Source organism: Anser brachyrhynchus, assembly GCF_964034855.1.
Source record: "Anser brachyrhynchus genome assembly, chromosome: 28".
Lineage (NCBI taxonomy): Eukaryota > Metazoa > Chordata > Aves > Anseriformes > Anatidae > Anser > Anser brachyrhynchus.
This window is the reverse complement of record NC_137721.1, coordinates 824,250-850,897: the sequence shown is the minus strand read 5'-3', so window position 1 is coordinate 850,897 and position 26,648 is coordinate 824,250. Positions and strand designations below refer to the sequence as shown.

General features: G+C 50.2%; 4 protein-coding genes and 1 long non-coding RNA gene across 6 annotated transcripts; 3 read left to right on the top strand and 2 right to left on the bottom strand.

Annotated features, from left to right (window-relative positions):
* Nucleotides 1-1,290: 1,290 nt before the first annotated feature.
* Nucleotides 1,291-4,355, top strand: CTSK (cathepsin K). The gene is made up of 8 exons (XM_080569948.1): nucleotides 1,291-1,446; nucleotides 2,216-2,342; nucleotides 2,548-2,670; nucleotides 2,786-2,941; nucleotides 3,020-3,238; nucleotides 3,332-3,497; nucleotides 3,612-3,717; nucleotides 3,797-4,355. The coding sequence occupies exons 1-8, from the start codon at nucleotides 1,439-1,441 to the stop codon at nucleotides 3,894-3,896; spliced, it is 1,005 nt and encodes a 334-aa protein (XP_080426074.1). The 5' UTR covers nucleotides 1,291-1,438; the 3' UTR covers nucleotides 3,897-4,355.
* LOC308183685 lies at nucleotides 3,961-7,050 on the bottom strand. 2 transcript variants are annotated; one of them, XR_013942484.1, is made up of 2 exons: nucleotides 5,643-7,050; nucleotides 3,961-5,520 (listed from the first exon to the last, which is right to left on the bottom strand). It is a non-coding gene; the product is annotated as an uncharacterized lncRNA (long non-coding RNA). The 2 variants fall into 2 exon arrangements; XR_013942485.1 differs by having other exon boundaries at nucleotides 3,961-5,517.
* A 399-nt stretch (nucleotides 7,051-7,449) lies between these two features.
* On the top strand, nucleotides 7,450-12,376 carry CTSS (cathepsin S). Its single transcript, XM_080569949.1, has 8 exons — nucleotides 7,450-7,607; nucleotides 8,145-8,360; nucleotides 8,493-8,615; nucleotides 9,159-9,308; nucleotides 9,385-9,609; nucleotides 10,765-10,930; nucleotides 11,207-11,309; nucleotides 11,866-12,376. Exons 2-8 carry the CDS (start codon nucleotides 8,235-8,237, stop codon nucleotides 11,963-11,965), a joined length of 993 nt encoding a protein of 330 aa, XP_080426075.1. The 5' UTR covers nucleotides 7,450-7,607; nucleotides 8,145-8,234; the 3' UTR covers nucleotides 11,966-12,376.
* A 2,124-nt stretch (nucleotides 12,377-14,500) lies between these two features.
* On the bottom strand, nucleotides 14,501-18,372 carry SSR2 (signal sequence receptor subunit 2). The gene is made up of 6 exons (XM_080569950.1): nucleotides 18,218-18,372; nucleotides 16,998-17,152; nucleotides 16,338-16,436; nucleotides 15,870-15,978; nucleotides 15,618-15,695; nucleotides 14,501-15,309 (listed from the first exon to the last, which is right to left on the bottom strand). The coding sequence occupies exons 2-6, from the start codon at nucleotides 17,150-17,152 to the stop codon at nucleotides 15,199-15,201; spliced, it is 552 nt and encodes a 183-aa protein (XP_080426076.1). The 5' UTR covers nucleotides 18,218-18,372; the 3' UTR covers nucleotides 14,501-15,198.
* Nucleotides 18,373-19,202: 830 nt separating this feature from the next.
* Nucleotides 19,203-26,569, top strand: CCT3 (chaperonin containing TCP1 subunit 3). The gene is made up of 14 exons (XM_080569944.1): nucleotides 19,203-19,493; nucleotides 20,249-20,310; nucleotides 20,736-20,786; nucleotides 20,882-20,944; nucleotides 21,532-21,628; nucleotides 22,032-22,149; nucleotides 22,326-22,512; nucleotides 22,952-23,101; nucleotides 23,559-23,691; nucleotides 24,137-24,218; nucleotides 24,346-24,526; nucleotides 24,733-24,978; nucleotides 25,540-25,671; nucleotides 26,185-26,569. Exons 1-14 carry the CDS (start codon nucleotides 19,463-19,465, stop codon nucleotides 26,287-26,289), a joined length of 1,638 nt encoding a protein of 545 aa, XP_080426070.1. The 5' UTR covers nucleotides 19,203-19,462; the 3' UTR covers nucleotides 26,290-26,569.
* Nucleotides 26,570-26,648: the final 79 nt, after the last annotated feature.

The following is a 26,648-nucleotide window of genomic DNA, read 5'->3' as shown; positions in this document are numbered from 1 at the left end:
TCTACCACCTCCAGCTTTTGCCCTGGGGCTGTGCCCCTGTCAGGGTTGCCCCAAATCCCCTTCCTGAGCCTAGCCGCAGTGCCAGGCCAGCGCGGAGGAATCGGGCACCTACCTGCTGCCTTTCCCTGAGCTCTTCCCTTCCTTGCCCTCCCCCCTCTTTAATTGCTTGCAGATCGTGGTCTGGAACCCATTAGCAGCCCTTGTGATCTGCTGGCTCGTGTTGGAGCCTGGCTGTGGCCTGCGAGGATCGGATCGTCTTGCCCTTCCTGCAGCTGGGGAGGGTGCCCCCCCCGTTAGCCCTCCTTGCCCCTGACCCATCTGCAGCCCCTGCCTGGCGGAGGTTGGGGCAGGGGAGCGCGGCCCCGAGTGTGCTGGGGCTGTGGGGTTGGGCTCCTCGGCTGGTTCGTGGCTCGATCACATGTGGACGAGTCAAGGCCCCGTGCTTGGGGCTGCCTGCGGGGAGGGGGGGGGTGAATGCGTGGCAGAGCTCTGGTCTGATTCAGCCCCCGCTTCTCAGTGGCTGGGGAGGGTGCACTTGGGGGGGGGCAGGGGTGGTGGCGGAGGATGCGGGTCCCTCCCTCTGGGGACCCTGGGGGGAGCCTTGGGGGACGGGTGGCATGGACGCAATGCAGCCCCCGTCCTCACAGTGCCCACTGCTCCTAGCGTGGCCCTGGGATGGTTCGTCCCTGTTTGGGTGAAGCTGTCCCTGTGGGGGCCTGTGGGGTCAGGGGTGGTGAATGCAGGCACAGGGGATGGTGGCGTCACAGCAGGGCCCTCTGGAATGTGAATAAGGAGGGTTTTCTGACTCGTCCCCATGGGAGCCACATGATGGGGTGACAGTCACGGCAGAAAGCACCGTCTGGCCCTGCTTCCCCATGGCTGTGCTGCCTGGATGCTAGGCTGGGCCATGGGGCCGCAGCTCTCCCAGACCTGTCCCCCCCAGCGGGGGCTGGGTGCTCGGGGTGGCCCAAATCCCGCCCCAGCAGGAGGTCCCAGGGAGAGCAGCCACAGGCAGAGCTGGGGCCCTGTGCTGCGTGCTCCAGGCACTGCACAGTGACCCCGAACTGCTCAGGCCTAACGCCGCTCCTGGAGCAAGCGGGTGCTCAGCCCTCCCTGGGGTGCTGGACTGGCTCAGGGGTCTCCAGCGGGGCAGCAGGGTGCCCCTAGGGACAGATCCAGAGCTGCCGGTCCCCAGGCTGGGGCTGACTCAGCTCTGCCCTACAGCATCACGTGAAGCCAGGAGAGAGCTTTTGCCATAACCCCCCTTCTCCCCCCCCCCCGTTTCCTCCTTCTCTCCAACACTGTGCAGACCCAGGCGACTGCCAAAATTTTCCAGCTGCCTCCAACTTCCTCAATCCAGCGGCATAAAAGAGCCGTGGATGCGGCAGCTGCATCCCCAGCGCAGGCTGCAGCACGCTCCCACTGACAGCAGGACAGGATGCTGGGGTAAGTGGGTGAGGGTCCCGCAGGCGGCCCAGGGCCTGTCAGGGTGCTGCTGGGACACTTGGGTGGCTCCTGCCCTCCGGGGAAAGGGAGCCCAGCAGGGACGGGTGGAAATGTTGCCCTGCGTGGCAACCTCAGGACCCTCCCTGTTAGGGTTACAAAACGGGAAACTGAGGCACGGAGCAGGGAGTGGGGGTGGGGGCTGCACTCTTGGGCTGGTGTCCCCTGCTCTGCCCTGGGGGCCTGGCAAGAAAGAGGACTTGAGGGTGTTAATGGTTAAAGCAACCGGGGGGGCAGGGCTCCTGGTTTCCTCCAGCCTGCACCCCCGGACCCGGGTTCCCTGGGGTCTGGGGAGCCCTGGTGGAGCTGGAGGTTGTGGGGAAGGCTTCAGCAGGGCTGTAATGGGAACCAGCTGCCCCCGCTCATGTGATGCCTGCATGCAGCCAGCGCTGCCTGCGGCAGGGCCCTGGCCTGGAAAACAGGGCGGGCACTGGGTCCTGGTCCCCCCCGGCCTGACAGCAGCATGGCCTGGGGGTCCTGGTCCCCATGGGGACGGTGCTGGTCTCCCACCACTCCTTAACAGGGTGGTCGCAGGGGCCCAGTCCCCTACAGCCTGACGCTGCTGTGGCCACAGGGTTTGGGTCCCTTCCAGCACCATCGCAGGGACTATTGCCTGGAACCGGGATATGCACAGGGTCCTGTCCTCCCCTTCCAGCACTGCCAGACTCAGGTGGCCTCTGTCCCCATCCCACAGTGTCTGTCTCTCCCCCAGGATGTGGTGGCCCACACTGCTGGCCCTGTTTGTCCCCACGGTGGTGGCCCAGCTGCACCCTGAGCGGGCGTTGGATATCCAGTGGGACCTGTGGAAGAAAACCTACCGCAAGCAGTACAATGGTGAGGTACGGCGGAGCCCCACAGGAGGGGACTGGACCCTGGAGGTTACTGGGGCTACGTGGGGAATGGGGTGACAGATCCTTAGGGAGGTGACATTGCATGGGGTTGGGGTGTGAAGCAGTGGAGTGAGTCCCCATGGTGGCAGGGGGACATGGGCAGGACCCATTCATCCTGTGCTGTGTCCCAACACCGTCTCACCCCACGGCGCAGGCGGATGAGGTGGCACGGAGGCTGATCTGGGAGAAGAACCTCAAGTATATCAACACTCACAACCTGGAGCATACACTGGGTGTCCATACCTTTGAGCTGGCCATGAACCACCTGGGTGACATGGTGAGTCACTGAGGGGCCAGTGATGGGGTGGGAGAGAGGGGGCAGTCAGAGCACCCTTGGGTGCTCTGCCCAGCAGCCCTACGGCTGCACCCACCTGCTTCGGCTCCTTCCCCAGACCAGCGAGGAGGTGGTGAGGACAATGACGGGCCTGAAGGTTCCCCAGAGCCGCCCACGCCGCAATGAGACGCTCTACATCCCTGACTGGACTGACAGAGCCCCTGCTGCTGTGGACTGGAGGAGGAAGGGCTACGTGACTCCTGTCAAGAACCAGGTGAGTGGGGTGCCCCTGGGGGTGCTGGGGTGCCCAGCGTGCGTCAGCTCCCTGCCGTTACCCGTTGCGTCCCCATAGGGTCAGTGCGGCTCGTGCTGGGCCTTCAGCTCGGTGGGCGCGCTGGAGGGGCAGCTGAAGCGGAAGACGGGGAAGCTGCTCTCGCTCAGCCCTCAAAACCTGGTGGACTGCGTGGCCAACAACAACGGCTGCGGTGGTGGCTACATGACCAACGCCTTTGAATACGTCCGGCAGAACCGCGGCATAGACTCGGAGGATGCCTACCCCTACATTGGCCAGGTCAGGGTCTGGGAGGCTGGGTTGGGTCACCCCCACCCCTCCAGGCTGCCCTCCCCATCCCCTTCTCACCTGGCCCCTGCTGGTTCTGTGCAGGATGAGAGCTGCATGTACAGCCCCACCGGAAAGGCGGCCAAGTGCCGTGGCTATCGGGAAATTCCTGAAGGCAATGAGAAAGCTTTGAAGAGGGCTGTAGCCAGGATTGGACCTGTCTCTGTGGGCATCGACGCCAGCCTGCCCTCCTTCCAGTTCTACAGCCGGGGTGAGCGTCGGGGGAACCCCTGCTCTGTTGGGGGCCAGATCGTTATCAGCCTGGGGAAACTGAGGCAGAGCCAGGTGGTTTGTCCCAAGTGTGATCACCGGTCCTGTCCCCTAGGTGTGTATTATGATGAGAGTTGTAATGCTGAAAACATCAACCATGCGGTGCTAGCGGTGGGCTATGGCACGCAGAAGGGCACCAAGCACTGGATCATCAAGAACAGGTATGATGGGACAGATTTTCTGGGTCAGGGTTTGCCTAGTCTTTGCTGGTGGCTCAGGCTGTTCCTTCTCGTGCTGCAGCTGGGGTGAGGAGTGGGGCAACAAAGGCTACGTGCTCCTGGCACGCAACATGAACAACGCCTGTGGCATCGCCAATCTTGCCAGCTTCCCCAAGATGTGAGAGCTCCCAGCCCGCTCCCTTCCTGCGCCCATCAGGCTGCCCTGCCCTGCTTCTGTCTTCAGACTCACACCTTTCGTTCTCGGTCTGCGAAGCTGCTGTCGCTCCAGGGGAGTTGCTGCTTCCCCATGAGAAATCTCACCCAGGTGAGGGGCAAGTCCCCAGCCACAGAGAAACGCTGCCATCAGCTCACCCCAGGCCCCATCAGCATGACGTGTGCCCGATGCCACCTTCCTGGAGCAGTGGATGCTTGGGGCCAGGCTTGGTCAGCTCCAGGGAGGCTGATCTGTCTGGAGACAATTGTGCAAACTGGCCTGGTGCCAGTCTCTGCCTCTGTGAGCCAGACATGGACCTCCCTGTGCCGAGGGTGTGGATCTGGCCCTCCTGTCCATCTCCCCCTGCATCCCAGGGGGCTGTGGAAAATATGATTATATTTTTAAAATAAACACTGTTGGGAATAAAGCTCAGTCTGATTTGCTCTGTGCTGCCTTGGCACAGTGGTGAGAAGGGGCTGCTGGGGGGGGGGAGCCCTTCCCTCCCGGAGTGGTTGGGGTTGGAGCTGGCTGGGATGAAGCAGGACAGAAGGGGCTGCTGCCACCAAGGGGACCATGAAATGCTGGTGGCCTTAGAACAGGAAAAAGCAGTGCCTGGTTCCTCTGTTGGCTGGAGATGGGAAAGATCTCCTCTGTTTTTGCAGGACTCCTGCAGCAGGCTGAAGAAATGGGGGGAGACCAAAGGAGCAGAAAGAAAGCAGAATTAGAAATAAGCAGCTGGTGCAGGCTGCAGCGCCTTGGCTTCAGGGTGAACGTCCATGCCAGGACTGGGCGGTGTTTTGCAGCCCAAACCCCACATCACCCCCCCCCCCCCCCCCCAAATGAAACCCAAGTGCTCCTGAATGAAATGAAACAAATTGCAAAAATGGCTGCAGCAAAGCTCATGGTGAGCCCTAACAGGTGATATTTGCTTTAGAAATTTACACAGAAAATAGAAATTTAAAAATGAGCTTTTTTTTCTTGTTTTTGTGGTATGCTCCTCTGATGTACAAAGCAAACCTCAGCACATGGTGAATGCAGGTGTGCTGCTTTCCCCCCAGACCAGCAGGGAAGTGGCTGCTCTGCTAACTGGGCTGGTTGTGCCCACAAGGGACTTGCAGCCGTAGTGTCTGAACCTCACCAGGTCTCTTGCAGGGATGTTGTACAGTGTCTCGTGCGTTTTCCCCTTTCCTGCCTTAGGATGGTGTGTGTTGCCTATGACCTAGTGGCGTGGGCAGCTCCTGCTCCAGGTACGTCAGGCTGATCAAGCTGTGCTGCAGGACACCGGTGCCAGTGTAGGGACGGTCCCTGCCTGCATGGGTGCCAGCCCGCCCACCTTCCTCCTGCACCAAGTGGGTGCATCTTCCAGGGAAGCACAACAAAGGGCTGTGCTTCCCTTCTCGCAGCCTGCCTTTACTGAATGTATATTTTTTGCAGCTTTGAGTTTCACTTGCGTTTAACTTATGTTGCCTTCATTCCTGGTGACAGGCATCGGTGGCATCAGTAATGCCCCTGGAGAGTGAATGTAATTCCTTTTGGGGCAGGTGAGTGCGCAGCTGCTCTGGGCAGCTCTCTGACCTCCTTATACCGTCCTGCTGGAATAAAACAGCTTATAAGTGCATGGCAGCTTTCTTTAGGTGTGTTTAAGGGCCCACCTCCATCGCAAAAGCATTGTGATGGGCCCTTGATTAAGACCTATAAACCACAATGGACATACCTCAGTGAAAATGCTTCTGTGTAGCTCGTTGTTCTGGAGCCATAGCACGAGGGATCGCTGTACCTGGACTGCTGCTTGTCTGAAAGTACCTTTCGGTGCATCTCTGGATGTTTTTTCACTGTTTAAAACGTGGAAGAAGAAAACAACAACAACAACAAAGTGCTGAAATGCAACAGTCCTGCTCGTATAGCTGCATCTCTAGAAAAACTTGTGATGTCAGCAAAGCTATGTTCAGCAACTAAAAAACAAACAAAATGTGGGTAGTTCTCTGAACAGCACTCCCTTGCTCTCATGTCAGAGCTGGGCTAAAAAAGCATTGGCTTCCTCCTGCAGGTCTCATTTCTGGCCTTGGTAGGCCTTTTTCAAAATACGTATTTTTAGAATACAAAAAACAATTTATGTACCTTTGCCTGGTATTTTCCTGGTGGCTTTGACACGCTCCAGTGTGTAGAGAAAAAAAAAATCATTTCCCTCTGCTTCCCCCACCAAGAAGAGTTAGGGGCAGCAACATCTGGCAGTGAGAAGGTGGCAGTCAAAGTTCAGCCTCCCTTTTTGCCAGAAGATGCAAGTTTGGCAAAACCTGTGACTGTTGGGGAGGGAATATGAGCTGGGTTGTAGCAGAGATTGGGTTCAGTATTAACAACAACAAAAAAAACCCAGCGGGAGCGATGGAGGGATGGCACGGGAAAGAAGCAGTTACTTCCTGTTGTCTAATTTTATTTTTTTCCTTCTTCCAAAAGTTCAGGTGTGTGTTTTGGCAGTGAGGGCTACATCGGATTGGTGAGGAACTGTGGGATCTGATGTGGGGTCGCTAGCTATGGAACCTGTCCACAGATTTAGATGGGCCTCCAGCTCTGGGACCAGCTCTTGAGATGCCACTGCTCACCCTGCAGATCAAGCACGTGTGGATCTGGCGCTAGCCTTACCTTTCTTAGGAACCCAGGTGTATTTCTACAGATGAGCAGCGGAAATTGTGAGCGATTGCAGTTGGTTTGCCCAAGTGTCTCATCAAGTATGACCATTTCATTCCCCCCTCCCCAGCAACATCCACCAGTAAGGGGAAATCTTTTGGGAATTACTTAAAGTATTTAGGTGGAGGGCTCTCTGTCGTTGCTCTCTCGCAGTCTCCAGCAGATGCAGCTGTCTCTCAGAAAATGACTCAGCTGAATCTTGAAGCTCCCGTGATGCTGTGCTGCTTCCTCCTCCTCTCGCAGAAGATGGTTTCTTGCAGCCATTTTACGTCCCATGGTGCAGAGGAATGTGCCCTCCTGCCTCGCTCTCCTCTAGGGGGGGGCCGGTGAAGCTCCAAGCTGAAGCCCTGCTTCCAGGACACTCACTGCTGTGTTTCCAGACCGATTGTGCTGCCTGCAACTTAATGCGCATTAAATGCGGTTCTCTCTGCAGTGCAGCAGGGACCAGCCACAGATGCATCAGGTTCAGCTCTGGAATGTGGCCATGTTTAAACCACATCTTCCGGTCTGAGAAGGAAAAAAAAAAAAAGGGCGATTTTTTTTTTGTTATTGTTGTTGCTTGCTTTGGTTGAGCTGATGTATGGCCTGGGCAGAGCACGGCGGGGCAGCTCCTAGCTTGTGGAAATGCAAAAAGCCCCTTGAGGGGGTGTGGGGAGGGTACAACCATCCCTGCTCCCCCCCCCCATAAACCGTGGTGCAGCTCTGCACCGACATTTGGGTGCTGGGGTCAGGTCCTTCACTTGGCTGCAATCCTGCCAGGAGTGGAGGGGCTGGGTCAGGCGCCACGGGCACAGTCTCAGCTAAGTGAAAACGAAATCAGAGCATTTCCTCATTTCTCAGCTCATGTGATTTGATCGGCGAGTCGCAGCTGCAGTCCCTGGATGTGTGAGCCCCTGCACGTCCCAGCCGTGGGGTAACAGTGGGGACACTGGACGGGCCCCTGGTATCCCTCCACTGGTGCCTGTGCTCCCTGAGCTGGCAGAAGGCTGCCCAGGTACGTGGGTTGCATTTGTGTCTTACAACTCTGGGAGAACTGAGCATTGAGGAAGTAAAACTGAAGAAATGTTTGTACGTGGGGCTTTGCCTCCATCTCATCTCTTCCGAGCACCCCTCTGCAGGTGTTTGAATTGCAGCAGCCCCTCTTTGAGAGCTGGCAGGTATCAGTTGCATGAAAATAGTTGTTTTGTTTTGTTTTTAGGTGCTGTAAAACACAGGTTTGTGAAAGCAGCCGCCTGGCCAGGGGATGGATAGGGTTTCTCAGGGTGGAAGCACCAGCTGGCGCATGTCTGGATGTGTCCCTGCCTGCTGGTGTGCGTATGGGCACGGGTTGTGTCCAGCTTTCCCCAAGGGCACTTCGAGTCCTGGTGGGATTCCTCTTCCCAGCTCGCAGGGTGGCAGGTGCAGGGCTGTGGGCAGGATGGGGCAGTCGGCATCACCTAGTGTGGAAACCCTGCCAGGGGCATGCCAGGGAGCCCGGTGATGACACCTTGACCTGCTCTGCCTCCCTTACCAAACCGGCTTTGTCACACAGCGGTCAAGCACGGCCCCGCTCCAGCTCTGAGCCCGTGGCTGCCAGTGCGTGTGCGGCATTGCGCCAGCTCCCTGGACCCGGCCGTGCAGGATGGGGCTGCTCGTGTATGTTGCCTTCCTGGCCGTGCTGGCAGCGGTGCTGGGACAGCCTGACCCCGCGCTGGACTGGCACTGGCAGCTCTGGAAGAAAGCCCATGGTAAAGAGTACCGTCACCAGGTAGGGGCAGTATGGGGGGCACGGTTTGTTGGGGGGGGTGTGGGGGGCAGCAACCTTCCAGGGGAGGGGCGAAATAGCTTTGGGGGGCCTCTGCTGCCCACCACAGCGCTGCCGGGTTGGGTTTGGTTTCAGAAAGAGGAAGGGGAGCGACGCATGACGTGGGAGAGGAACCTGCGCCTCGTGACGCTGCACAACCTGGAGCACTCCCTGGGGCTGCACTCCTATCAGCTGGGCATGAATCACCTGGCTGACATGGTGGGTGACACCCCAAGGTGGTCAGCCGCTTCGCGAGTTACCTGGGGGGGGACACGGACAGATGGATAAACAGGATGTATAAGTGGGTTGGGGTAGAGAAGCTCCTGACAGCCCTTCTTGGTCCATCCTCTCCTTGTGGCCTCCAGTAGGCACGGCCCCGACGCTGCCACTTTCAGCCTGCCCGCGTGAGGCAATCAGGTGTGAGGAAATCTCCCCATTACCATAGTGTTTGTGGTGTGTGAACTTGGTCCTGGTCATTATGCGTATGTGCAAATTGTACCCCTTCCATACCCCAAGACTGTAGTGTTGGTTAATGAGACATACTGGCTTCTAGGGATTTCTGGGGCTGGAGTCAAGTTTTGTATTTTTCTTGCCCTTGCCAATGAGCAGCTAGAACTCAAATGTAAAATAAATAAAAAGCCAGGGATCTCCCCAAAATCTCTAACTCCTTCAGCTTGAGAGAAACCCGTTGCCACCTCCCATGTGCCCCATGTAAGCCTTATCAGACGTAGGGGCATCATGAACTGGTGCTTCTACCCCCAGACCAGTGAGGAAGTGTCTGCTCTGCTGACTGGGCTGAAAGTTCTCCATGGACACAACCGGACCTCCACGTACCAACCGCAGCCAGGCGGCAGCATCCCAGACACCATGGACTGGCGGGAGAAGGGCTGTGTCACGGAGGTGAAGAACCAGGTGCGAAGCTCTCCCCATCCTGGTCTGTGCTGGGGCAGCACGGGACAGCGCCTGAGCCTCGCTGGGGCTTTTATAGGGTGCCTGCGGGTCGTGCTGGGCCTTCAGTGCCGTGGGAGCCCTTGAAGCCCAAGTGAAGCTGAAAACGGGCAAGTTGGTGTCCCTGAGTGCACAGAACCTGGTTGACTGCTCCATGATGTATGGGAACAAGGGCTGCAGTGGAGGTTTTATGACCAGAGCTTTCCAGTACATCATAGACAACAATGGGATTGACTCGGATGAATCCTACCCATACATGGCTCAGGTAGGCATCATACCGAAACAGTATGTGAAATCCTCAGAGAAATACCTGGGTGTTAAAAGGAGTGAGGAAGCAATGTGGTAATTTGTTTTGCTCTCTTGCGTAGCTGCCCCCTCCCTCCTCCAATGTTGGTTTCCCTCTGTCTTGGTTTTCACCAGTCTCCTGTGTAGTCGTAGACTTTGCAGATGATTCTTCCAATCCTAGGAATCCTGGGGAAGAGTACTTCAGCTTTTTTTTTTTTTTCCATCATGGGTGAATGAAGTCTTGGAGCCAGAATTTCTACAAGTTCATTTCTATCCTACATAAATTATGAGGCATCACAACACATGGAAGAGAAAAATGGGACAGCACTCCTGGGCCCTGTTCTGAGCTCTCTGTATTATTCCATCTTCTGTAGTTTAAAAATGGGATATTCGTATTTCTACCATTTCAGCAGGCAGAGGTTTCCAGTGAACTACATTTAGACCGTTTTTTGAAAAGCCACCTGTAACAGATGCTGTGTAAGTACTGCAGCATGCTGTTCCTGATGTTGTTTCACATTGTTGAGCCATGAGCAAATAAATATCCTCCTGCTAAGTGTCTTGATGGCCAGAGACAAAACAAAAAAAAAGAGATGCCCTGCTGTCTTGAAAACATGGCATGTGATAGAAGGTCAAAGGAACAGCTTCTTAGTTCAAGGAGGAAAAATGAAATACAAGCCTTAAAACGTGCATAAGGCAGCTACAGGGATGAAAGATGCTGTTATCTGTGTCTAGAGAGAGAATGAGGAGCCACAGGCTTAATTTACAGTAGAGGAGATTTAGGTTAAATGTGAGGTTAACCTTCTGATGGGAAGGGTGAGGAAGCAATGACAGTTGCTCTAGCAAAACGGTAGAAGTATTATCATTGGAGGTTTATAGAAAAAAAGGGCAGAGAATACTATTAAAACGGTTTAGCTGCTCTTGCTGTGGGGAAGTGAGATGGACAACGCAACCTCTTCAGGTCCTTTCTGCCATCCGCTCTGTAATTCTGTGTACAGAAAAATGGTGGTCAAAGAAAAGTGAATAATAGGGTAGCATAAAGTAAAAGGGGGCTGGCAGAAAACGTGCCTGAAAGACTTAAGATGCTCCTGGTAGATTCCACGTGTTCCTCTTCTTACCTCCTGCCCGTATCTACCAGAACGGGACATGTCAATATAATGTTTCCACACGAGCTGCCACTTGCTCCAAGTACGTTGAGCTCCCATATGCTGATGAAGCAGCCCTGAAAGATGCTGTAGCCAATATTGGACCAGTCTCTGTTGCCATCGACGCAACCCAGCCCACGTTCTTCTTGTACAAGTCAGGTACGTCCTTTTTACCCCGGAGGCCACGCAGATCTGTGGCCATGTTTTGTCTTCTGTCTCTCTCTCTACCTGTAAAGCTTATGAAACTTAAATATAGGTTGAATTTGGCAAGTCAGGCCTTCAGTTCCTAGATGAGGCACCAATATGACAAAACCGAAGATAGTAGCATTAGCTGCTATCAGCCTCTAGCACAGACGCTGTTGAATTTAGGCCTGCTTGGCTGATGGGGTCTGGTGGGCTGATGGCATGCTTTCTTCAAACTCTGTTGCTTTGCAGGTGTGTATGATGACCCACGGTGCACACAGGAGGTGAATCATGGAGTACTCGTGGTTGGTTATGGCACCCTAAATGATAAGGATTACTGGCTTGTGAAAAACAGGTAAAGGCACTGCACTAAGTCACCAAACTCTACATGCTCACTATCTACGGTGGTAGGCTTCTCATAGGTCGTCTCCCTTTGTTCACACTGGCAGCCTCAGACTACAGATTTTATAACAACTGACATTTATATAGATTAGAGGAAGGTCAGTTGGATGCCTATGTGATGGGAGTTGTTATAGAGTTGAACACCGATATTGGGCCTTAAACTGTTCTCTAGGGATTCATGCTTAACCACACCAAAGAAATCTTTATGTCCTCCTAGCAATGTGAAGGAACTTAAAGTGTGTATAAGTATTTTAAATGCATTTAAAGTTCCCTTTATGTTGATGTGTTCCGTTGAAACTTAATCTGGAATTTGAAGTTCCGTGAAGCAGTTGATCAAAACACTTCATCACAGGCACAAGGAAGTCTGAATGGTTTCATTCCGTCACTTGCCTGTAAAAAGCTCTGTGACACAGACCTCAAAAACACTGGAATGTTGATAAAGCTGCTGCTTTACGGAAAAAGGATTTATTTTTTTCTAATGTCTAATAGATTGTTTCTTCTCCCAAAAGTTGGGGTGTGCGTTTTGGTGACGATGGCTATATCCGCATGTCAAGAAACCATGCAAACCACTGCGGGATTGCCAGTTATGCCTCTTACCCACAAATATAGAGGGACCTTGCGCTTTGGAGAGGACTCCTGTGGCTTCAGTTAAACTGCTGATGCTATGCTTGCACGAATCTACTGACTTCAGGAACCATTTTCTGTCTCTATGGGCAAAATCCTTCTGTTAGGTCAGCTTGTGCTACAGACTGAGAGGGGGTCCTTTGTGTGGATCTGGTGGGAGGATTTTGGAGTATGATTTACAGACACCAAGTGACTTCTTTTTGGGGGAAAAAAAGTATTTTTTTCAGAGTTAAATTGTGATACCTACAGTTTTAATGTAGATCTTGTTTTCCTCTCTCCAGTTCAGCACTGAGTACTACTGTCATGACGTGGATATGATTTTAGCTTTGTGTGATGATGTCAATGAGATTGCAGGCTTTGTTTGAAAAATAAAAGATCAGTTTCACCATCCCAAAATCCTACATATTGTATATGGAGGCACAAATATGCGCCAGAAGGAACTTCATCTAGGCAGGCTCTAGCTGGCACCTTCTTTTCTGGTGCTGCTAAAGCTCCGTTTTCCTACAGCTGAGCCAGGTGATGCTTGAATTTGCCCACTTGCTGTCTTTGGTAGCAATGCCATAATTTGCTTGTCCTTGGTTTGGCAGATTAACAACACTTTCTGTTTAAAAGTCAAAAACAAAAAAAATAGCAGGACAGAGTCATTTCCTTGGGAAATGGATGGTATTTCCAGGGCTTTGCCGAGAGGAAAGTCTCTCCACATGATGTCTGTGATTTGGGAGTGGAGGATGGGGACCACTGCCAAAGGCATGGAGAGAGGAAAGCAGCTGCTATCAGTGGTTTTGTATTGATGTGAATTTTTGTGATAATGACACTGAAATATAAATGCTGGCACTTCAGTTGCCACTGCACCCACATGACAGAACCTGTGCTCAAACACAGCATTCATTTCCAACAGAGACGACAAAAAAAAAATGTTCTGAAGAAAAAAGTTCGTCCTGTTAAAAGTTTTAGTTGAGACTGAAACTTCACTCAACCCTTTGCTTTAGATTTATTCACTATAGGCCTACATGTTGTCTTTAAACAAATTTTCTTTTTTTTTTCAGTGAAAAACTTCTGTTGTGAATCGTTTTTACATTTATTTGGGCTAAAGAGTTTAGAGAGGAAATGTATTGCTTTAACTCATATGCGTAGGTTAAGTAAAGACAGCTTAAATGCTGAACTCACAGCCCAAGTACGTTTGGGAACCAGTGCAAAGGAACCAATAATAGATATGAAATTTAACAAGAGCAAGTGACAGATTCTGCACCTCGGGCAGGGCAACCCTGGCTATATGCACAGATGGGTGATGAGAAGCTGGAGAGCAGCCCCGCAGAAAGGAAGCTTGTTTAACTTCGTATGGTTAGTGATTGCCCAGCCCTCTAATTTTTCAGGATGTCTCCACAAGGCCTCTCTATGCCCAAGGGTGTCAAGAGCTCCTCCCAATTTAGTGTCATCTGCAAACTTAGTATACATTGGATATATGCTGGAAATATGACACTGCACAAAGGAACCAGTCCGGGATGTTTCTAGGCTGTGTGGAAGATAGCTTCCTGACACAGCTGCTATGAGAGCCTACTGGGGAGGTGCCCCACTAGACCTGCTCTTCACTAACAGAGAAGGACTGGTGGGAGATGTGAAAGCTGGGGATTGTCTTGGGCAGAGTGACCATGAAATTGTAGTTTTCTATTCTGGGTGTTGTCAGAAGGGTAACTAGCAAAACTGCTGTCTTGAACTTCTGGAGGGCGGACTTGTACCCGGTTCAGGACACTTGTTGCAGGGGTGTCCCTTGGGAGTCACTCCTGAAGGACAAAGGGGTCCAGGAAACCTGGACGCTCCTCAAGACGGAAATCTTCAAGGCACAGGCGCAGGCTGTTCCTGAGTCCCATAAGGTGAGCCGGAGGGGAAGGCCGGTGTGGATGAACTGGGAACTTTTGTTGAGACTCCAGGAGAAAAAGAGTCTACATCCTCTGGATATTAGGAAAAACTTACTGAAAGGGTTGTTAGGCAGTGGAATGGGCTGCCCAGGGAAGTGGCTGAGTCACCATCCCTGGAGGCATTTAAAAGCCATTTAGATGTAGACCTTAGTGATATGGTTTAGTGGCGGACTTGTGTTAGGTCAGAGGTTGGACTACGTAATCTTAGAGGTCTCTTCCAACCTAAACGAGTCTGTGAAATGAAAAAACTCTCAGCACCCACAGGTCACCTGGGGCGAGTCGTCATTGTGCCAATACCTCCTCCAGAGGAAAAGCACAAATCCATGCCCCACACAAAGACACAGTGAAATTTGTTTTATAACTGAAGAGAAATATTACTCTTGAGCTTGGGGCTGCCAGGAAAGCTGGTGCAAACTACCAGCCCTGCAGGGACAGAGGAATGAACCTGGCAAAGTGACTTCTGCTTCCCACGTGTTTCCACTGCTTTTAGTCTTCATTTTACTGATGGAATAGTGTACTGATTTAGTCTCCTGTCTGCCCACCCTTTAGCTGCATCTTAAGCCAGCCAGGCACTTCCAGAACCTCCCAGTAAAAGAAAAGCAGGTTTCTTTCATGGTGTGATTTATTACAAAAAAAACCTCACTACCTCAACCCTCACCAGAGCAACAAGAGCAAGAAGGAAAAAAAAACAAACACATCAACTCCTCACCAAAATACAAGGGGGCTTCCCGTGCCCCACCCCAAGAAGCAGCTCTAACAAGCCTCTGTCAAAAGGAGGTCTATTATCATCACTAGATAGAGCTCCTTTCCACAGCTGTTCTGGCAAGTTGAGCAGCACCTGGAAGAGATGGACACTAAGATTTACAAGGTTCAAGAGGGCTGCAGCAGGCAAAGATCCACTTGGTTGAAGGGAGTCAGGAAGGCAACACAGAGGCCAGAAATGCTGCAGAGCTGCACACCCACAAACAAGCGTCTCTAGGTGTTAACACTGATGTCACAGCCGCACCGGCACTAAATCTGGAACAAAGCAAGGCGTCTCTACTCCAAATACACAGAGAAGGGGGTTTGGCTGGGCAGTTTTGGGATTTGGTGTTGGGGTTTGCCTTTTTTTTTTTTATTATTAGAGGTAGACAACACATCACTGCCACTGAAGTGATTGGTGACTCCCTCTTGCAGACAGGGCTGAAGCCCAGGCAGTGCTCTGCAGGAGTGACTGTTGCTGATCCAACACACCCACTGTTCTGTGTGGGTTAATGTTTGCTCTCTCCTAAGCTCTGGGGTGATGGTTAGATTTAGCTTTGCTCAGTTCTTTTTGGTCTTGGGGGTGTCGTACTTTCTCTTGCTCGAGTACCACAGCAGCAGCGGGATCCCAATGGAGGGCAGAGTCATCACACCGAAAGCTGCCCAGTCCAGCTGAAGAGAGAAACAGTTATAAGTCAAAACAAACCATGCATAGCTGAGTCTTATAACCATGAGGTCCTTTCAGATCTTCCACCCTCACGGCTCCAAGGCCAAATCCTACAGAGCCAGCTCCTTTAGGTAGCTGGGATGAAGCCTCTTCTCCAGATCTGTGACACTCTTCTGGACAACTGATGCAGATTAATTGCAATCCATGCTGGAGTTTTCCAGGTGATTGTAGTGCAAACCAAACACACCACAACCTAGCACTGCACTGGGCTGCATGGTAACTGCAATTCAATTGCCAATTGAAAGATACTTACAAAGTGAGGGGAGAACCTCCTGTCGAATTCACGCTGAGCCAAGATTCCTCCTTGCCCAGGAGCACTTGTGAAACCAACCTGAAAAAGGCAGAGGGGGAACAGTATTTGCCCCGTTTCCATCTTGCAGCAGAGCACGTGCAGTATAAGAGAGTAGGCAAATGCGTCATCCCTAACAACCACCTCAAAGAACACAGTCAGGCGTATCTGCTGTTCAATTTGTGTGAGGATCCTATGAAGGGTCAAGCCACTCACCACAACCTGTCCACCCTCCTGTGCCAGATACGTGATGGTAGCAGACGTGAAATTGAAATATCCAGCTTTGAGAGGCCGCAGAACCACAGTGTGGGACACATTGCTTGCTCTGAGAGATGGAAGTTACAGAAAATGGTTTCATTTCATCAAAGGAAAGAACGTAAGGAAATAGGTAAGAGTCCTCTGTAGTTACAGACAGCAGACCCATCGGACACTGATCCAGCCAACTCCTTTTCCCGAGACAGATGAATTGCATGGTGATTTTGCCCTGTTTGCAAGTAACTTATTTTAAAAGGCAACAAAGCCACAAAACCCAGCACCCTCAAGAACAGAAGTTTGCATTCAGCACCTTGCCCAGGGTCTGATACGGTGTGATTTCAGTGACACTGAAGACAGACAAGTGAACTACAGGATTCTTAGGGGTAAAACTGAGCGTTGGAGAAAAGATTTCAAAACATGAAAGGATACGGAGCGATCCTGTCCCACTTGACATTGAGCATCCCAGAGACAATGCCAAAATCCTCCGGAGGAAAAGAATCATCCGACAGCTCCACATCTAAAGCAGCACTAAAATGCAACAACAAAAAAACAAAAAGGGGGATGAGAAGCAAGTCAGACTTGGTATTCTGTTCACTGGAGGCTGCACCAAAGAGGAATGACAGTCCAATATTGACAATTCCACTGTTTGCAGAACTGATTTTTTTGAAACAAAAAGGCACAAATAGAAGATGGGGAGGATGGTCAAGGTGTATTACAGGGAGACTACAGAAAGAGGAAGGCAAAACTGAGAAGCTGCAAAAAGACAGGGATGCAGAAATGAAAAAGCTCACAAAGACAAGAAAGGGATTCTGTGTTTATGGGTAACAGAGTATCACAAGCTGCCATGAGAGTAACTGTGCCATGTTGGACAGAGAGCTAAAGCAGCCACAAGGTGAAAGCAAGGACAAGAGGACAGGAGGGAAAAAAGCAAATTCCAGGGTTCAACCTTCAAGAAGTGTGATGAGCGCTCACAGCTGGGGGAGCAAAGGTAACAGCACATTATGAAGCCTAGAAACAGTCATGAATCCTGAAGGCACATACGCGTAAGATTTGTTCCTGGTCAGTATTAGAAACCCAGAGAAGGCCTACCTAGAACCAACATTATAGATGTTGTACTGCAGAGTCAAGTCTCTCCCCTCCACAGCATATCTGTTTAATAGAGATTTGGAGGCCAGGAGCCTGGCACCTTCTTCACAGTGGGCCACATAGAACAGGGCAAACACAGCAAGAATTGGGAGCTTCATCTAGAAATAAAAGAAAATGGAACGTCATTCATAATTTCACTGCAAAAAGAACACAAACGGGACAACTAAGCAAGACGACACATTCATGTGTAGTAAGACATGAGCAGCTGTATACTTCACAGCAATATCGTGAAAGGATGTCACAGGGCAGGGAGAAATGACCTCAGCTCCATACAGCTCTGCAATTGCCTCTGAAATATCTGTATACTTCCCTGCAAGAATGCAAGTAACGACACAGCAGTGGCCTAGGCTGGAATGCATGGCAGCAAAGGTGGCAGTTTTCTCCCTTCTCAAAGCCCCAGCAGGTATTGTTCCTGCTCGTTAACTGGGAAAGATCTCAGATCACAAAACCTCTTTCAGTAACTTTCAGAGCAGAACTTCTGTCAATTAATGGTTTCACCAATTTTATCAGTTAACGGTTTTTTGCCATCGCAAAGCACTGCCTTACAAAAACCAGAGGTGGTTCTTCCCCCCCCCATCAAATCCTCTGTTGTTCTCAGAACGTGCTAGCTTCTCATTTCCAGACTCTGATTTTTTTTCTTCTACTTGCAGTGACCGAAGTAGCACCAACACCCTCCAGCAGCCTTCCAGTCCCCACAACTCCCCACTCCAAGCCACGTGCCCTTATTTCCCTGAGCCCAGTATCTCCCAGATCGGACGAGGAGACCGCAGCCGCTCCACACCCAACCTGTAACGGAGCTCGGTAGCTTTAGTTTCTATACCGAGACTGCTGCGGTGCCAGGTCCCCCACTCTGCAAGGGGGGATCCCCTCCATACCACCCTGCCGCATTTCCACCCACATCAGCACTTCCCTACAAGCCCAACACAGCCCAGGAACACGAGGGCAAGCTCCCAGCCACTGCTCCCCCTAGGCCAGAGCGCCACTGACTGCTGCCTGCGGGAGACTCAGACCCCCCCCTCCTTTTTTCTCCCCGAAATACCCCGGCAGCAGCACCAGAGGGGGGGCCCAAAGCCCTCCCAGCCTCCCGCAGACCCTCCCCGGCTCCCCTTCCTCGCCCCGCCGACATCCCCGAGCCCCCGTTGCCCCCAACCGCTCACCCTCACCTCCCCGCCGCAGCCCGCGGAAGGCCGAGTCAGCAGCTGGAAGGGAGCGGAAGTGCCCGCAGGCCGTGACGTGTGGCCTCGCAGCGCCCCGAGGCATGCTGGGAAATGTAGTCCTGCTCCGCCAGCCCTCCCTCTCGCTGCACCCAGGCTTGCCCTTTGGAGGAAGACGGTTTACTTGCACTCCCAAAAGCGCTTAAAAAACAGCAGCTTTTCGTTAAAAGATAGTACTTATAAAGACTCCCGGGAGGAGTCCTATTCAGGAATAGTGTAGCCAGCAGGACCAGGGTTGTGATCGTCTCCCTGTGCTCTGCTCTGGTGAGGCCACACCTTGAGTACCATGTTTTGGGCCCCTCACTACCAGAAGGACACCGAGGGCCTGGAGCGTGTCCAGAGAAGGGCTACGGAGCTGGGGAAGGGCCTGGGACACAAGTCCTGTGAGGAGCGGCTGAGGGCACTGGGGTTGTTTATTCTGGAGAAGAGGAGACTCAGGAGAAACCTCATTGCTCTCTGCAACTACCTGAAAGGAAGGTGTGGGGAGCTGGGGGTTGGCCTCTTCTTGCGGATAACTATCAACAGGACTAGAGGGAATGGCCTCAAGTTGCGCCAGGGGAGGTTCAGGTTGGAAATGAGGAGACATTTCTGCTCAGAAAGCGCAGTCGGGCGTTGGGACGGGTTGCCCAGGGAGGTGGTGGAGTCGCCGTCCCTGGGGGTGTTCAAGGAAAGGCTGGACGTGGTGCTTAGGGACACGGCTTAGTGGGTGACATTGGTGGTAGGGGGACGGTTGGACCAGATGAGCTCGGAGGGCTTTTCCAACCTTAATGATTTTCTGATTCTGTGACACCAACCCCTCAAAGACTACCACTCCCAGCATGCCCCGTGGCAGCCCGCCCCTCCCATAGCCCCCTTCGGTTGGCGCATGCGCCCTGAGCGCCGGCCCCCTTCCAGCCATGCTCTCGGGCCCGGCAGCCTGCGCATGCGCCATACCGCCGGGCCCCTCCCAACGCGCTGCCAGTCCGGTTGCTCCTCAACCGAACTTTATGAAAACGCCGAGGGGTGGGGACGGGAGGCGCAAACCCCGCCTTCTGCTCGATCCCGCCTTCTGATTGGACGCCGGGCCCGCTGCGCAGGCAGCGATTGGGCGCGGCGGGGCGGACCTCGGGGTAGGCTGTCGTGGCGGGGCGAGCGAGCGCCGCTCTAGAAGCTTCCCCTCGGCCCCGCGCTTCGGGTCTCGCCGCCGTCGCCGCCATGATGGGCCCGCGCCCCGTGCTCGTTCTCAGTGAGTTCCCCCCTCGCCGCCATTTTGTGTCCCCTCAGGGCCCGGCGCCCCCCTCGTGGCCCCCGCGGGGCTGACGCGCCCCTGCTCCCCGTGGTCCCCGGGGTTAGCCGGGGTCCCGTGGCTCCAGGCTCCCTTCCCGTCCTCTCGGTGCTGCTTTTAGGCTTTTATCCTTTCCTATAAATCTGTGGGGAGTTCTTATGTGTAATTGTGACTTAAGCCTCTCTTCGCCCAGGCTAAATACGTAACACAGATCCCTCAATGTGCCTGTGAGCCTCTGCTACAGCCTGCTCAAACATACCAAAGGCTGAGATTTACTGATGTATAAAACTGAATCCTAAACCCTGGTCCTTCTTATCATACAGGCTTTGTAGACTGCAAGGTACTGTGCAGCAGCCTCTAGGATTTAGGGGGTCTTCCAGGTTTTTGTGAGTCATTGCTGCTTGGTTTTGTGGGGAAAGCGGTTATACCTCAGGGGTGCGAGTTTTTCAGTTGAATGTGTTGCTAATCAGGTATCCTGCTATAATCAGGAATACTATTTTTCATTGATACTCTTTTATGAGTATGCTTTCTTACACCAGATGTAATATTTATTGTAAATCCTTAATTTAGAACCGTGTGCATATTGTCTGTGTGTGACTGAGAGGGTGTCTTTGACCCATTGTCACCATCACCGTTTCAGTCTTGGGTTTTCTGGAAAGATTAGATGATGGTTATATTTGTGCTTTTTTTTTTTTTTTTTTTGCTGCGTGCTTTAGGTCAGAATATGAAACGTGAGTCTGGAAGAAAAGTCCAGACTGGGAACATCACTGCTGCTAAGGTACCATATTCTGATGTCAATCAACTTTTTTATTATTTTTTGACGTGTGTGTGTATGTATGTAAAAACAGAGTAGAAGGACCATATAAAATGAATGTTCAGTGTTAAAACCAATATGTTCGATGTAACTGCACACGGAGGGGTTTAACCCATCAAAACCTCTTTCTCTGCCAAGTCTGAGAGTGTTTAATTTTTGGCATCTGTTTTAAGTACTAACTCAGTGTGATGCCAGTGCTCTAATAATCCCTGGGTTCTCATTTCCACACGAGTCCTGTTTTCTGCTGCATCTAAAAAATTGCGGAATCATCAGGTTGTTTAGATTCATTGCAGTGGCTGCTTGTTTCGTGTAGGTTATGGGTTTATTCAAGGCTGTTTTAGGTGTTTTGGTGCCTTCATGTTTTGCCTAATTCCTTTTGTTCCTCCTAGACTATTGCTGACATTATTCGAACATGTTTGGGACCAAGAGCTATGATGAAGGTAAGAATGTTTGCTGAGATCCCTGTGCTGCTGCTGACTAGAAACGCTGCACTTATTAAAGGTCAGTGCAAATATTGCTTCTCTTTTGGTTGCAGATGCTTTTGGACCCCATGGGTGGGATTGTGATGACCAATGATGGCAATGCTATCCTTAGAGAGGTGAGTTTCTCCTAAAGGATTGTCTTGCTTAACTTGTGAGTTAGTATGTTGTGGGATATGGTTAAATAGCTGCCAGTGGCATTATGTTATTTCACCTTCTATCTTGAGAACCAAAAAATATTAAACATTACCAAGAAAAGGTGCTTATTGGAGAGGAATTAAATGCTTCTAGGTAGTGCTCTTCCTCGGAAAAGTGCATTTGATCCCAGGATGGTAATTTTTCATGGAGGTTTTATAAGACTGGTAGGAATTCACTGGTAATTGTAGTTACAATCGCTTGCATCAAAGCGTATTGAGTAGATGCTTAATTTTACCATGCTAAATGATTAGACCAAGAAATTGTTATTGCTTTTCTAGTGTGAGTATTGTGGAAATAGCATCACAAAAATTGTAATGCCTGGAAAACTGTGGGGATGCAATACTATGAAATACAAATGCTTATTTTCCCCCTCAAAAAGGAAGAAATACCGGTGTTATAGTTGGGCAGAATACCTTTGATTATTTAAAATGCAAGGTATTTGTTCCGTTGAAAGAAGCTTCAGCTTTAGTATTGTGGAACCAAAACCATACCATTTGCATCCATACAGATTCAAGTCCAGCATCCAGCTGCAAAATCAATGATTGAGATTAGCCGTACTCAAGATGAAGAAGTTGGAGATGGGACCACATCTGTAATTATCCTTGGTAAGGAGCACAAATAAGACATGTACCTTTTATAGAAAGTTAATGCTGAAGCTTGTCTTGTTTGCTTATCAGATCCCAGTAAGTATGCATTACTGAGACAGACACTTGCTATTTCCCAACCCTAAAATTGGGTTGGTTGGTTGGTTGGTTTTTGTTGGGTTGTTTTTAGACCACGAAGAGTACTAGGTTCATTAGACCGTTTAGTGATCAGCTCCGTGCTTCAAAAAATTGTGTTCTTTCCCCCAGTTCAGCACAATCAAGTATAACAGAAGGTATAGATGATGTTAGAGCTCTCTGCATGGATAGCAGATACTTTTGGCTGGTATATTTTTCTCAAGTCTTGGCTGCCAATTGTTCTGCTAACTCATCTGGGGAATTTGTATGTATTTATTTTTCCCCTTAGCCGGAGAGATGCTTTCTGTTGCTGAACACTTCCTTGAACAGCAGATGCACCCAACTGTGATCATTGGGGCTTATCGTAAGGCTTTGGATGACATGATCAGTATTCTAAAGAAAATTGGGTAAGTGTGGGCTGGTGGGAGTCAGAGAGAAGGGATGTGGGGCTTTGCTTAAAGATGATTCTTGAGGGAATCATGTTGGTAAAACAACAAAATTAGAGAGAGATGAACTGGGATTATGAATAGATTGTAGTTTGGAATAATGCTTAGTTTACTATTGACTTTTTACTTTCTCTCAGCACTCCAGTGGATGTGAACAACAGAGAGATGATGCTTAAAATAATAAAGAGTGCTATAAACACCAAAGCAATAAACCGCTGGTCTGACTTGGCCTGTACCATTGCTCTTGATGCTGTTAAGACTGTGGAGTTTGAGGAAAATGGCAGAAAAGAAATTGATATAAAAAAATATGCAAAAGTAGAGAAGGTATGTCCTGAATGAATGTGTTTTTTTTAATTTAATTTAATTTTTTTTTAATCTGTGTGCTTCTTTCTCATTTTGAATTGTTTCTAGAATGCAGTGGGAAGAATTTTGTGCTATTGATCTGAAGTCTGCAAACATAACCCTGGGAGATATTTTACTTTGTGCTATCGGCCATTTAAACTATTTCAGTTTCCATCTTCCAACCACACGTTGCCACGCAATAGGTTTTTAAGCAGTTTCTCAAGTTCTTCAGTGGCTTTTCACTTGACCTAAGTTAGTGTGCTATTACCGTTAACTCAGGTTATCACTTGAGTTAAATCATATTTGCTCAGGAGAGCTTTCTTTTTTCAGTACATGGGATGGATAGTTTCAGGAGCATGGATATACAGATTTTTGTAGAGTAGACTAACTCATCTTCTTCCCCCTTTCTTATGTCTGTCAGATTCCAGGTGGCTTTAGTGAAGACTCTTGTGTTCTGCGTGGAATCATGGTGAATAAAGATGTAACTCATCCCAGGATGCGTCGCCTTATTAAGAATCCACGCATTGTCCTTCTGGATTGTTCACTAGAGTACAAGAAAGGAGAGAGCCAGGTAAAGCAAGTCCTGTTAGGGATGTCTGCAACTTCTCGTTTAAGACTAGCGAGGTGAACAAATCCAGATAGCTAGTTATCTGCATGAGGAGCAGAAGGCTCCATGTTTCTTGCCTTTCAGAGACCTTTTGCATGTATAGCTTAATTCTGCTGATTCTGGGATCAGTCAGTACCCTGGAGAAAAAGAGGGAAAATAACTGAGACTACAATGTTTAACTCACTGTGAAGTAGCTACAGTGATTTGTGTAATGCGAATGTCAAGAGTCAAATATCTGTCTTAATTAATGCTAGTGTTAAACTGACATGGTGTCAGTTCATCTGATCAGTATTTTTAGTTGTGCAGTTCCCTCTAACTCTTTCCTGTGAGAGTTGAGGTAGCTTAAGCCAGAGGATCTGTGTTTAACTCAGTGATGGGTTGGGATGAATACAGCAAGATATTTACACTTCTTTCTATACAGACTGATATTGAAATAACACGGGAGGAAGACTTTGCCCGCATCCTGCAGATGGAGGAAGAGTACATTCAGCAGATCTGTGAGGATCTTATGAGAGTGAAGCCTGATCTGGTCATCACAGAAAAAGGAATTTCTGGTAATAACACTCATGATCCTTCCTTTAGTTGAGTTCATCTTAATGTTCATACTGCGTTAAACACACTGTTCAATAATAAGAAAAAAAAATAATTTTGAACATGGCCTTATTGTAGTTTGCTTGTTTGTTTTTTGGTCATCTTTCTAGAAAATAGGTCTGAAATGCAGGTATTAGATTTCATTCTTTTGAACATGGGTGCTTATAATAATATTTTGCTTTTCCAGCATTTGGAAACTATATCAAAACATAAGTGAGGATGAGTTTAACAAACCATGGAGAGCTGCTCTGTAATTTTGCCTTGCAGATTGGTTTAAGGCGCGACATTTAGGATACTTCCTTTCCCTTATTGCTACTTTAAAGATACACAGAGTCTATAAACAAAAAAATAAAAATAAAAAATAAATACTGCTGATTTATCAATAAAGTTGCACAAACCTGATTTCAGACTTGGCCCAACACTACCTGATGAGAGCCAACATCACAGCAATCCGCAGAGTGAGGAAGACTGACAACAACAGGATCGCCAGGTAAATGTTGTTTTCCTTGCCACAGTTCATTCTTGCTGTCTGTGGCACTGAGTTTTCATTCTTGTCTCACTCTTTCTCTTCTGTTCTTATCTGTGAGCATCTGACTTAACCGTTGGTTGTGTGATAGGGCCTGCGGAGCTCGCATTGTGAGTCGCACTGATGAGTTGCGAGAGGAAGATGTGGGAACCGGAGCCAGGCTCTTTGAAGTCAAAAAAATAGGAGATGAGTATTTTGCCTTCATCACGGATTGCAAAGACCCCAAGGCTTGCACTATCATTCTGCGTGGAGCCAGCAAGGAAATCCTTGCAGTAAGTTATTACATGTTTTTCCCTCCTGTCCTGCCACCTTCTGAGTGTCGGTAAGTTGTTACTTCCTTGTGAGTTCCCTCTGGGTTCTGGAGTGAGAAAGAGCACACAAGATGGGAATTCTACAAGGCAAAACGGTGGAGGGACAAGCCCAGCAGACTTGTGCTCATTTTCTACAACCAATAAATCATCTTGTGTGCCTGCTACAGGAGGTAGAACGCAACCTTCAGGATGCCATGCAGGTGTGTCGGAACGTCCTCATCGACCCACAGCTGGTGCCAGGAGGGGGAGCGACCGAAATGGCGGTTTCCCATGCACTGACAGAGAAGTCCAAAGGCATGACGGGTGTGGAGCAGTGGCCCTACCGGGCAGTAGCCCAAGCTCTGGAAGTCATTCCCCGAACGCTCATCCAGAACTGTGGTGCTAGTACCATCCGCGTGCTGACCTCGCTTAGGGTAAGGCATGCACCAGGGAGTTATCCCCAGAGGTTCGTCGTCATGCCCCTCAGATCCTTTCTTTTCAGTATCTCTTGAGGTGGCAGCTCCTCAGACTGTTGAGGTTGTAGCCCTACAGCAGTTGCAGCAGGCTTTTACAGTGAAGGAAGCCTTTGTTGAAGTAACCCATCCCCTCAAGGTGATTGAAAGACTATTTTTTTTTCTTGCATTAGCTGGGCTGCAAACATTTTTACTGAAGCCTTGCACCAGAACATGAAGTCATGAAAATGGAATTAAATGGTTGGTTTGAAGTACCAGAGTGTAAAATCAAAATAACAAAACCCTGAGGGTGAACAAAATCAAAATCTTCCTTTGTGGTCAGATTGAATGGCACGAGAGAGAGGAATCACCAAGTGTAATTTCTGATACAGTTGTTATAAGCTCGGTAATATGCTTTTGTGTAAATTCCAAAATTGAAGAAAAAAAAAAAAGACTACTTACTGTTTTCTTGAGCCTATGAATTTGAGTTTCTTGCAGGTGAATTGCTACTTGATTGGCAGTGACCTGTCGCTGTGCTTACAGGCAAAACACACCCAGGAGGGCAGCCAGACATGGGGAGTGAATGGTGAGACCGGAGCCTTAGTTGATATGAAGGACCTGGGGATCTGGGAGCCTTTAGCAGTCAAATTGCAGACCTACAAAACAGCAGTAGAGGTAAGGAGTTAAAACTTTTTTTTTTTTTTAAAAAAAAAAACAGTGAGCCTCTGTAGCTTGTCTTTTTGGAGCAGGGCATGTTGCTGCTTAGGCATTTGGACGCTTGGATAAGTGCTGCAAACTTTGCCAGCTCGCTAATGCAGAAGGCGTATGATGGGGATGCAGAAGGGATGCGACACCTGTGGGAGCTTGTATTGCTTTTGGAGGGGTTGCCTGAGCCTGGGATGTGCCCTTTTCCATCCTACCTGTTTCTCTAACTTAACTGTCTCACAAGAATGAGCGGTTCTGTGTGAGCCAGGGCTGAGAAATTTGGTGCCAGCAGTGTGCTGGAATCCAGTCAGCAGTCCCGGGAGCTTCTGTGCTTTGGTATCTGACCTTGAAAGGCTCCCCTTCTTCAAAAACACTGTGGGCACTCGGAAGGCAGATGGTTTGTTGTTGTGAAAGCTACGTGGATTGCGTTTTATTCTTTGTGATGGGCTCTTGGTTAGACCTGGATATGGTATTTTTCCGCAGACTGCAGTTCTCCTGCTCCGCATTGATGACATTGTTTCGGGGCACAAAAAGAAAGGTGACGAGCAAAGCAAGCAGCCTGCAGCAACGGAGGCCGCCCAGGAGTAGAGGCTGCGTTGCCACGACGAAGCACCGGGCAGCATGGTTCTGACACCAGAAGCAGCTCCCTGAAGCACTGTGGTTTCTCCCCAGTCCTGAGACGGAGCTGGGGCAAAGTCCAAGAATTTGTTTGAAGTTTCGGGGAGGGGTGGGGGGAAAAAGCCTGGAATATGGTGAAAAGGTCCGACACGTCCCATGAAGTGCCCATGTGGAGATACCACTGCTTAATTTAAGTCTACCCTGTACTTCCTCATTGCTCTTTGCCTCAACAATAAAAGACGTGATTTCACTGCTTGGGCGGTTTGTGCGTGGTGGGGAGGAAGCGGGTAGGGGCTGAGGGCCGCCCCCCCGCCTCGGTCCCCTCCTCC